The 12,547-nt window shown below is 36.1% G+C and overlaps 1 protein-coding gene across 1 annotated transcript in view; it reads left to right on the forward strand.

Moving 5' to 3' along the window:
* The window catches only part of NCAM2 (neural cell adhesion molecule 2), a 267,992-nt gene extending 257,164 nt beyond the window's left edge, over window positions 1-10,828 (forward strand). Inside the window, exons 17-18 of the mRNA XM_050978893.1 lie at window positions 3,841-3,960; window positions 8,756-10,828. Coding sequence (XP_050834850.1) covers window positions 3,841-3,960; window positions 8,756-8,867 — 232 coding nt within the window. The 3' untranslated portion in view covers window positions 8,868-10,828. The remainder of the gene's footprint in view (window positions 1-3,840; window positions 3,961-8,755) is intronic.
* The last annotated feature ends 1,719 nt before the right edge of the window (window positions 10,829-12,547 follow it).

The following is a 12,547-nucleotide window of genomic DNA, read 5'->3' on the forward strand; positions in this document are numbered from 1 at the left end:
AGACACAGCACTTGATGGAAAACCTTGATTCTTGTCTGTGGACTTTAGGAATGAAAGATCTTGTTGGTTTTTTTCTTTTAATAGGAGTTCTGAGTTGGATGTTGGTGAAATGGTGGTGAGAGATTGTTCTTTATAGCATCAGTCAATGATGCTAAACATAAGTGGGAAATGATCAATACTGATTCTCACAAATACTCTTTTGTAGTGGCTACTCCATCACAGAAATGTGAATGAACTGATCATTGCTGAAAATATGGTGCACATATGGTCTCTTAAATTATTAGAGTGGATAATGAGATCTCTGGAAAAACAATTCAAGTACTAATTACATTAAAAAAATAACATTTTAAACGTGGCATTCACTGAGTTTTCAATAGGTAAACTAGAAAGAAGATTACATATGGTCCTTCATTTTAAACATTTCCTTTTTTTACAAGGAAAAAACCATAATTTTCTCATCCTGTTCATCTGGTAGGCAACTTACACATGCACTGTAATATTTGTGAGAATGCTGTCTGCATGTGGTTTAAATAACATTTGCTGGTCCAACTGCTGTGTGCCTCTCACAATAGTCAGGCTTTACAGTTCATTATCCTTCAGCTTCCCAGGTCCCATCCATTTTCAGATGGATGCAGAGCACACTAGACCTTGCAGCCCTCATTATTCATAGCTGAGCAGGTGTCTCCATTGCCAGTAGTGGAGGTGTAAGTGCCTTTCTGGGATTTAATTCTGGCTGTTTGGTTTCAGGCTGTGTCTTTCTCAGGTAGCTTGGCTTCACATCTTGGTTGGGTTCTTTTTGAAAGAGGTTCCATTTCAGAAACAACTCCACAGGACAAAACCAGTTGTGAGAGGACACAAGAGTATTTATAATGCTTCCAAAGAGAAGAAATACCGTAAACTAGCTATTTCCTAATTCTCCACACCTGACAGGGAGAGAAAGACTAGCAGTGTTTTTTTCCATCCTGTGAAGCCAGCCTGTCCAGATCAATAGAATCAAGATGTGAAGCTTCTGGTGCTGACTCAGCTGTCCTTTCCTATTGAGCACAGCACTTCAGTTTATGCTTAAGTTTCCCATTCAAGGAGTGGCCAGCTATAAATTGGTGTACAGACTCTCCTAAATGGGAAGACCTTAGGGAAATGAAGTTGGAAATGTCACTTGACAGCAGTTTAGACCTTGTTATCAACATCTTATTACTAAATGCCATTCCATACTGTCCCAAAAAAGCACAGAGCTCCTCTCTTGATATTAATTCTTCTGTTGCACATCTTTTGCAAGACCAACTATGTTATTTAATCATATTTCTTTCCTTGTCAGAATGGTCTTCAGTCAGTCAGACCTTAAAATATTTGGGACAGTTCTTATTTTAGCCCAATCTCTGCTTTAATAAAATGTCAGATTAAACTCCCAGGAGAGACTTGAAGAGTCAACATTTAAGTATATATCATAATAACTGATATTGCCTAAAATTCACTGACATTTCTCTGTTTTAAATATGTTGGTTTGCATTATGGATTTTGGGTGGTTTATGATATGGTTCTTGGTTACATTTTGATTGTAGGAGATATACATATATATATAGTAAATTATTATGCTCTATATGTAATGAATGATGATGATATAACCCATGTATCACACACAGACACCCATGACATAATGGGTTTCCTACAAATCACTTTCCCTTCTTTAAAATTTGAAATGCTACAGTTTCTACCTTCTGTAAATATACACGAATGCTGGTCACAAGTAACATATTTTTTAGTCCTTTTGTCATGCAATATAATTTTTAAGGCTGTAGAATCAACAAAGCAAGAAGAACTCACCAATCCATCTCCAGTCCAACTTAGATCCCTAATCTTTTCCCAGGTATGAAGTAGCCATGAAAGTTAAGTGCATCATCTACCAAAATGAGCTTTGTATCCATTTGTGTATTTTAAGTGTCACTTGCAGAGATAACTAAGCACATGCAATTTTGGAGGTTTTTTAATAGACAGAAATATTTTAGATTTCTACCTATTAATTCTTCTTCACACTATTTCTCTGTCTGGGCTACATTTTTATTAACCTACAAAGATTTTCCTTAAGGATACCTGTCAGAGTGTGGTAGTGTTTTCCTGATACTTCCTGTTGCAAAAGCCTGTTTTATCCATTATCTTACAGAAACAATATGGAAATGTGAGACATGAATTAGAGAAGAATTTAGCCAGGTCTTTGGTGTGGCCTGTAGCAGTCTAACAGCTCCCTACAACATCCCAGTCCAGAAAGGAATCTGTTAAATATAAAAGTAAATGTAACTCAGTTACCCTCTGTTTGTAGACTGCAGCTGATGCTATTCCAGGATATAGGAAGAAAATATTTTCATCAAAATAGGTTTTTTTTGAAAAAAAAAAAATTATGTACATATGTGTGCATACATATATATATCTCAGCTACCATCTGATCTGCCTTTTGGGAGCAAAATTGTATAAAAGTTAATTATTACTTGAAATAAGTATTATTAATTAGTATATATTGTTAATACTTTGGCAGTGAACAGAAATTTCCAGATCACACTCATATTTCTGAGAGCAGCCCAGCAGAAAAGGGCTTGAGGATTCTGGTTCATGAAAAGCTGGACATGAGCCAACAATGTGTGCTCACATCCCAGAAAGCCAAAGGTACCCCAGGCTGCATCAAAAGCAGCATGACCAGAAGTTCAGGAGAGGTGATTCTGCCCCTCTGCTCTGGTGAGACCTCACCTGGAGTGCTGCATCCAGCTCAGCAGTCCTTGGTAAAGGAAAGACATGGATTTGTTGGATCTAGTCCAGGGGAGGTCACAAAAATGATCAGAGGCGTGGAGTGTTCTCTGTGAGGTCCGGCTGAGATAAAGACTTTTCTGCAACCTTTTGAAAGGGAATTTATGAAAAAAATATGGGGACAGACTTTTTACAAAACAAGGGAGGATGGTTTTGAAGAGAAAGCAGGTGGATTTTCATTGGACATGAGGAAAATCTATTTTACAATGAGGATGGTGAAACATTAGAACAGGTTGCCCAGAGAGGCTGTAGACATTCCATTGCTGGAAACACTCCAAGTCAGATTGATTGAAGCTCTGAGGAACCTGTTTTGGTTGAAGATGTCCCTACTAGTTGCAGGGGCATTAGACTAGATGGCCTATAAATGTCCCTTCCAACCCAAACTATTCTATGATTCTTTGGTTACCAACAAAATCGTGACAGCACTCCCTGCTCCATCTCCTTATAATTAATTGTTTAATTAGCACAACATTTGTGTATTTACTTACTTGAGAGACTAGCAGCTCCTCAAATGGGGGAAATATGATGTAGAAACAGTTTGTTCTACCAGCAAAAGCAGAAGGGCTTCAATTTTTTACCACACAAGGGCTCTTTGCATCAGTGGCAGCTGGGGTTGCCGCAATCCCAGGAGATTAAAGCACACTTTTGTGGTGTATATACTCACATAACAGCTCTATAGCACTGCCAGAAAAGTTCAAATATCAAGGCATCGAGTCCAATCATTCATATATTAGGTTAGGAAAGTTTACATCTATTCCCATGAAGAAGCTGTCACCTCCTTATTAGTCATAAACAAAATGCTCTTTTGAGATGCTAATTCATCATGTTTACAGAGTTAGGGAAGTAACCATGGATACAGGATGCTTTGAAGACTTCAAGGAACTGGGAACACGCTGTTAAATGTCTCTTGGTGGTGTTAGTCACTGATAATTAGCTCTGCCTTTTCCTTGCCAACTTTTGAGAGAAAGGATCTCAGTAATTCTTTGTGTGCAATGTACGTAGTTAATGTGATGATAAGAGACTAAAACTCTTTTAATAATTTTTTAGGAAAGATGGATCAAAAGAGCCAATAGTGGAAATGAGAACAGAGGATGAAAGAATTACCAGCCATGAAGATGGGAGTCCAGTAAATGAGCCAAATGAGACAACTCCCCTCACAGAGCCAGAGTAAGTAGCCTGATATTCCCTGGAGTTTCACACAGGCTGATCTTGGCTGTGTGGACAGACTGGACTTCCCACACTCTGAGGGGAGGTACACAGCATCACCAGAGTGGTCTGCTGTGGCAAGGCAGTGTGGGAGTGCAGGGTTTGTTTGATTGGTTTGGTTTTTACAATAATCAATCTAAATCGTGGTACTTCACCACCACTGACTGAGCGCAGCAGTACAAAGATTTTTCTGATTTGGTTGCACCTTGTCTTTACCACCTGCCTGGCAATTACTACCTGCCCTGTGGGAACAATCTCCTAGCTCTCACAAATGACCTTAAATTGAGTCTCAGATGCATCTTCACACACATCCTGACAATGGGGCACAAGGATACTGTGCTCCAGAAACCCAGCTCCTCACTGGAGTGGCTCCTTCCTGCTTTCATACATGTGACTGAGAACTTTGCTATTTAAGTCCACGCAGTGAAATTGGATTAATCGTGCTGAAGGGCAGCCTCTGCTCCATCTCCTCATCCCCCCTTCCTGTCCCTGCAGTCTTCTCTCAGTACAGAAACCACAGCAGTTTGCAGCCATGCTCACAGGCTCTGGCAGCCTTCTGAATAATGGGACCAGCCTTGTGCCCAGGGATGAAATTACTGAAGAAACCTCTAAGTTTTCTTTGCTTTAAGCCCAGCACTTTTCATGTGTTGGGAAAATCTCCTATCTTATGACATCTTCAAGGCATCAAGGTTATTAAGATGATTATGTAGAAAATACAGAAATTCACCTGGTGATAATTTGATGAAATCATAGTTCTGCTTTAAAAGGAGAGGGTGTTCTTGCAAAACAGTCTTTTTCTTTTCTGAATACATGAAGAAATTTAATTTTTTGCCATTAAGTAAAACTGTAAGAGCCAGAACCTTTAATTAAAACACAGGTTTGCTACCAGCTGCCATTGATATTTTTAGTAAATAGGGAGTTAAGTATCTGCACATTAAGCTGTATAGTTCTTTGAAGAAGCTGTGCACAGAGAGTTTGAACTTGTGTTAATGAAATAATTATGCAATCTGTTGAGTGACTACTGATATGTTTGCTCTTCATATTAGAATTCATAATCAGGGGCACAGTGGAAAGCCCACAGTTATCTAAAGAGTCATGGGAATGTAGGTGTAAACATTGTACAGGTCCAGCAAGCCTTGGATATGTTGGTGGGTAAAGCACCAGGTCCCTGTTTGTCCATGATTTAAGGCTATTTTTAGCACTAGATCTTGCAAATCAGATGCATCTTGCAGGAAACAGGATGCTAGGAAAGATCCAGTTCACTTCTTTCTGCTTGCCACAATCATTAGATCAGCTGACAGGAGTGGAATATGAGAAAGTTAAAATCAAAAATATTTTATTATCTTAGGGGAGGGGGAAAGAATCAGTCCCCACTGTCATGACAGAAAAAAAAACCAAAACAAAAAAAACCAAAAAAATAACCAAAAAAAAACCCCTGAAAAATTAACTCCCAGGAACAACTGATAAGTGTTTGATGGGAATTATGTCCTTGCAGAAATAGGACTGCTAGGAGGTATTAATAATGATGACAGCTTCCTTCTTGGTAGTTTCTTCCCTGACAACCAATGGCAAAAGGCATCAGCAGTCCAAAGCACATCTGTACAGGAGACAGCTAAAGATTTGGGACAGTGTCACTTGGGAAACTAAAGATGAAAAGAGGTGGTGCAATGGGGACACCTGAAGAGCCCTTGATACCAGGGGAATGTGGGAAGGCCTTTGACTCATCCACAGCCCAATGAAACAGAGGAGCAATATAAAGTAGGAGTGAGAGACACAAAGGGAAGATGCAGTAGTGGAGAAATCAGTCTCTCAGTAGGAATAACACAAAAATACATTGTCAACAACAACCAGAAAAACACATGCTGGGCAGGGTGAGGATGACCAGAAGGGATCTTGGAGGGGAGAGCTTAGCTTGCAGGAAAGAAAATTCCAAGGACATTTCAGGCAGGCAGTGAAACAAGGTGGGATTCATTATGACGAATTCTGGCTGTCTTAAGGATATACAAGATTAGCCTTGAGGTTGAATTAGATAAAATATTTTTAACAATTATTGAAATATGTTGAATAATAGCAATTTACACTCAGAACTTCAAATGCAATTTAAGAAGTTGTGGGAACTAATTAGTGAAGAGATTACTTCCTCTTACAAAAAAATGTTCTTTATTATATTGCTCAGTATATTATTTAGCAAACTATTTTTTACCTTATCTCAGATGATCCTTATCAAAGCCATGTTTGGAATCCATGTATGACAGATTAGCTCAAAGCACTTTACCTGCAAGTCAACAAGTTTTAATCATGCTGGCAGGAAATCAGTTTAAGCTGTGCATTTCATATCACGCTCTTGTAATATGAATAAAATACCACATACAATGTGGTACAATAATTATATTCCTAGTCTGACATTCATATATTTCTGATATTGGTTGAGTTTTTCTTAGTATTAATGCAGTTGGATGAATTCCAGTATCAAAATGGCTTGGAGTCATGTTTCTATAAAATAACAAAGTAAATATTGAAGCTGAAGTTTTGTATGGGTATCAGCAGACTGTTGATGTTAGGCCACATGCAGTGCTAGAGGAAGTCAATATTATTAATAATTGATAGCAGCCAACATCTGATTAAAGTGAGAGAACTTTTTGTTGCATTTTTAAAAAAATGTTTCCATTATAAAATGAAGAAACATTTGAAAGGATTAGTCTGCTTAGCTGAAAAATATAAAATTCTTTCTAATAGATGTCGCTAAAGAAAAAATTGGTGTAGAAAAACTGGTATAATTAAAACACTTCAGCTTAGTTAATTGAAAGAAGAAAATTATTTAATCTCTTAATAGAGATTAAATATGTATGGAAACAAAAATTCCAAAATAACAAAAATGTTGTCATAGGGAAAAAGAACAATGTCTAATGATAACTTGTATTCATATCTCACTCCTTATTAAAAAAAAAACTCAAAAGAAGTTTTAAAATACAATAGGGTTCAAGAACGGTACATGGACTTTGTGATGAGGAAAGTTTTGATGCATAAAACTTTTTACTTGTGTATAGCTTTTGTTGAGTTGTTGTTCTCTGCTTGCATGTAAAAGCAAGGCTAATTTTCTCTCACTGTTTGCATGAGCATGGATTTCAATGATGTCCAAAATCTTTCAACAGGGTTCTAGAAAATCTTCCTGTTTCAAATATTTTGTAACATGGTCTTAATCCACTTAAACCAATTTCTTTAAATTTCCACACAGTCTAGTTTGTTAATTCCCCAGTTTTGACTTTGCCTAAATATTTCCTTCTTTCCAGTACCATCTTTTGAGAAATCACTCTGCTTTTCTTACAACTACATTAAATTAGGTTTTGGGGTTTTTTTTTTTAGTATTTGTTTTAGTGTTTTGCCTAATCAGATCTTTGACACACATGCCTGCCTACCAAAAATGCATCTCATGAGCTGCCCTTCCTCTGCCCCAGTGTTTTACCTTCTGTTAAAAATAGATTTATGTTGATTCTGTTGTTTCCATTCTTTCAGGCACCTTGCTGTGGGTTGAAATCTGTTTCCTTTGGGTTTGCCATGAGAAGCAGACAATTAGTAGATACCTCCCTCTGTGCTCAGAGCCAGACATCTGATGATATATCCCATGTATTTTGCTGTAGTAGAACAAGTTAATCTTTGATTTCTCTCAGATACATGTTGTGCACATTGTTTAACTTCTGGATAAATAGCATCCTTCTTAGTTCATTTCAAGCAACTTAAATTTCACATGACTGGGAATTCAGGTATTGTTTTGTTTTATTTTCTGTTATTAAACACTGCCTTGTAATAAGACATTCCTATGAGGTTCCTCAGACAGGTTTTGAACAGTGTATTGCTCTTTGGGACATCGAATCAAGCAAAGGAGAAATTTACTGAAACATTTAAGAGTTATTATGAATAAAAAAGGCAAATGCATACTATTCCCTAGTAAAAAAATCCAGAAATCAAGCCCAAACTGGAATCATGATTAAGAGCTATTATGCCCAGGAGACATTATTACAGGAACATCTCAGTAAACCATACATCTTTTTGACAGCTATATATTTCGACAGCTAATTACTGGCAGAAGGGAATCAATGATTTTCAAGACCTTTTTCAATGAGATCACATTCAAGAGGGTGGGGACTCTTCTGCCAAATCCTCAGAGTTTTCACTAAGTCTTAAAAGAGCTGTAAGCTATTAATGATGCTACATTGTGTGATCCATGAAAATTAAACTGTAGAACTTTCTAATGATACCTTCCATTACCTCCTGCACTGTAAGAAATTCTTTACCTATGTCTTGGCATAATCCATAATCTCCAATAACAGTTGTGTTCTTTTGTATACAACTGAGAAAAGGCATTAAAAAGAATCTAATCAAGATTTAAAAGTCAAGCAAAAAGCCTGACTGTAAGTGTTTCACAGTATTCTAGGCAACACATACCTTTGTACTGTCTTGGGTCAAGTAATTTGATTTTTTTGTTTTCTTTTGTCTTATTGAAGAACTGCATTTTGAGCAGCCCTGATGTTCTTATCATGTCATTTTTGTGTCTTTATAGAAATGGAAAGAGTTAACATGAATTGCTTTAAAAGCAAAGAACCTCAGTGCTCATAATAAAATAATTATACATCACTTAAAAAAAAAACCCTCTTGTTCTATGCTGTTACATATATGAACCTTATATATGTTATAGACTTAAATTAAAGATTGTTTTATTTTTGTGTTACCATGATTCCTCTTTTTTTTTTTCCAATAGGAAGCTGCCACTAAAAGAGGAAAATGGCAAAGAAGCTTTAAATCCAGAAACCATAGAAATCAAAGTTGCTAATGACATCATCCAGTCAAAAGAAGATGATAGCAAAGCATAATGAGATAAACTACAGCTGTCTGGATAATGCAGTTGGATTGAAGTAATCCTGTGACCAAAACTTTACAGCTGACCTTAATTTCTTGGGAAACTTAAGCTTGGAATAGTTAGTACATGTGTACATATGATGAAAGAGTTCCTGTCTACAGTTCTTTTCTATATTTTTTCTTTTGTTTGGTTGGTAATGGTTTTAGCATGTAGTTTTTCTGACACCAAGTCCCATGCTATAAATTTGAAAAATCTGCAGTATAAGAACTATAATTTATTATATGGAAAAGTGTGTCTAGTTAGAAGAAAAATTCTGAAGCACCCCTAACCACAAACAACACCTCAGGCCTCTCCAGTTCTTACAGTGCAAGCTACATACATAAAGTGCCATATGATAATGTATTTATTTCCATTTATAATAAAATGAAAATTCAGGTTGCCTTTAAGAAAAAAACAAAGCAACTAAACCAGTCTCAGTATAATGTTTAAGAACTTAGCTCTGGCTGACACTGAATAGCCATTCCATCTGTGATTATCTCTTGAGGCAATCAAAAAAACAAAACTCTTCATCACAGAGCCAGGTCCCACTGCAGTTTCTCCTGGGTTCTTCAATAAATACATTTTTAAAAAGGTAGTACTCACAATATGCAAACCCAAAAGGTGGCTAAATATTTCAACAGTCTATTGGCCTCATCCTAACTACAAGAGTGTGACTCTGAAAGGCTCTAGGATTTTCAGTGTTTCAGGTTTTCTCTATGAAAGTTTTGAAAGTTCCAAGTGAACTAAAATGCAGTCAAGGTATAAAAATAAATATGTTTTTTAATCATAATCTTGTCTTCAAATTAAAACTTAGTATATTTGTCCCAACATATATATACATACATACAGGGAATTCATTTTTGTCTTAGTTCAAACCATTTAGCTAAGGGATGAAATTGTTCTTTAGTGAAGTAAATACATTTTCTCCCCAAATCAATATATAAATATTAAACTTGGCCTTTTTGAATCAGCACTTTTCCCTTTATGATTTCATACCCTTTGTCTAAGTACAATGTGAGAAGAGATGGAAAGGTGACTTTGTCTAAGCAGTTTGGAACAATTTTAAATTATTGACTAATTCAACCTTATATTTAACCAAATACATTTTTTTTCATGTCAAGCTTTCTTTAAGAAATTATTTTATTATTCTGATCAACATTCCCCACCAGGAAATTAAACTGATTTATTTGATCTGAAATTCATTCATATGAATTATTAATTGATTTAGTGGTGTCACTAAGTGGAGCAATATAATTTGTTTCCATTCCAGCATAGTGTATTCACAGCTACCAAACTCTTCAAAGCCTTGCTTTGAAAGAAGTAGATAAACTTCTATAGAAAACTAGACTGGAAAATTCTGTTTGTCAGGAGCAACTGGTAGAGTCAGTTGTGAATTTTACACATCTAAGTCATGCATGAGTCTTAAGTGTACTTTTGCTCATCAAGTTGTGTTTTCTTCATCTGAATTTTGATCATATTTGAAGTCTTTGTACTTTTTTACTTTTGTACAGTAAAAATGAAAGCGAAATGTAAAGGGATCTTCTTAAATTTGGGGAAAATATCATAATAACCTTCTTGTTAACCCAAGTTTAAGTGCATTTGAAAGAGCTGAGGAGAATATATTTATATTTAATTCTTAGATATTTCTTATTTTTCAAAACCAGGTTATTTTATGAGTTTTTTAAAACTTTTCCTCACTTAGAGAACAAGCTAAAATGAACCAAGGAGTTGAGGACAGAGGCATACTGCTGGTGTGGCTAGGATAGGAGGCCAAGTTCCCACAAAATCAGTACCAAAGTGAAAAAAATGGGTAAGAGAAGATGGCAATATGGGATGAAAGTCATGGAAGATAACAATTGAAAACTGTTGAAAAGCAATATCTCCAAATGCTGAGGCACTAATTCTGGGTGAAGGAAAGACAAAGACATTCCTTTATGAACTCTCAGTGTTGCTCCCACATACTGGGCAGGCAGTGCTACCAAATGGCTGCTTGAAATTATCAGATTTCTGATAATTTCTAATCAGATTTCCTGATTCATTCTAAGCACACAGCCAGCAGGCCAGCTCATAACCTATAATTGGGAGAAGTTGTTTTGTCTATCTATATGGACTTGTAGTCTTTTCAGAAAGTAGGTATTTGCAGCCGGGCTTTCTTCTTCTATCAAAATGCAAAGAAGGAACCTGGACAACTCCAGCAGCTGGGAATAATGTGGTTGGTGTGGCTTGAACATCCTCTCACACAACATTTTTACCGGGATGAGGATGAACTTGGTAGACATAGTTTCCTCTTCACCTGCTGTGACGAATTTGGATGGTACCATTCCATCTTCTCTCCACAAATGGTGTTTTTTCTGAAGCTAGCCTGGTCATTTCCAAAAGAAGGTGCCTCTACAATGTGTCAGAACTAACGGTGTCTAGGCTCAACTGCAGATGCTTTTCAAATTTTAGTACTTTTTAGTTGAACTTACACAAAGAAAACCCAAAAAACCATGACCTAACAGTTCTATATTGGTGGGTTTTTTCTGGTGTGGGTTTTTTTTGTTGTGTTTTTGTTTTTTTTTTCCTGATATGGCCTCTAATTACAGTGTGAAGGGATTAGAAGATTTAAGAGGTCTTGTCAGCACATTTATTGGTAATACACCTGTGCTACTCTTTACAAGCAAAATATATTGCAGTATTATTTCAATATTGGAAGCAAAAGCATTTCCCACTATGCTGCATTACAAATCAAAAGCTGTTTCCAGGAGTATTTAATTTCTTCTTGCTGTTCCGTCTCTTGGCAGTTGATCTGTGTGAGGGCTGAGAATAAAACAGCTCTAAATTCCTGATGGACTGTCCAAGCACACCTTTTTGGTCTATGGATTAATGGGTTATCTCTTGTGCTTTAACTCTGTGCTGTGCAGGAGAGAACCAAACTCTCACTATGAAAGAATGCTGAAAAACACTGATATTTCAAAATAGTTCCAAATATTTCCAAATGAGGAAATAATTTGCGCATAGTAATTTGTAAGATAAATGTAGAACTGAAATAACAACATTTGTTTATTTTCTTTTCCTATTCTAGATTAAAAAAAAAAACAAAACAAACAAAAACAGGTATCTGTATAAATGTCACTTTTACTGTCTAAAGTAATTTTAAGTGTTAGTATGAAATGTCAGAAGAGTTGACAAAATATAACTATTTGTAAAAGTAATCTGAATTGTTACACTAACATACTCCAGGGACCAAGGTGGGAGGGAGCCATTGAAATTAGTACTGAACAAAATGTGGCAGTGACAATCTCTTTTCAAAAAAAAAAAAAAAAAAGGAGTACAATTAAGTAAAATTACTTAAAGCTCCTTGGTATTTTTTGGTTTTTTTAGTGGACTTGAGTTCTGATTTACCACAATAATAACAAATTTTTAACAATTATTTTACAATTTAGTAATCAAACGTACCCTGGAGAGTTTTTTCCTGGTTTTGTTTGTTTATTTGCCTTTTTTGACTTATGAGATTTTTTTGTGGTTGCAGAAATATTTGGTATTCTGGTGATGCTAATGCCTAATGTGACAAAGATTAATTTATTCCGGCCTCAGTCTTGCAAGAAATTTAGTGTGGTTCAACTTATATGGCACCACACTGACAATAGTGGGGTGGATGTGAGCAGGAAGATG

The sequence above is a fragment of the Serinus canaria genome, chromosome 1 (assembly GCF_022539315.1).
Source record: "Serinus canaria isolate serCan28SL12 chromosome 1, serCan2020, whole genome shotgun sequence".
NCBI lineage: Eukaryota > Metazoa > Chordata > Aves > Passeriformes > Fringillidae > Serinus > Serinus canaria.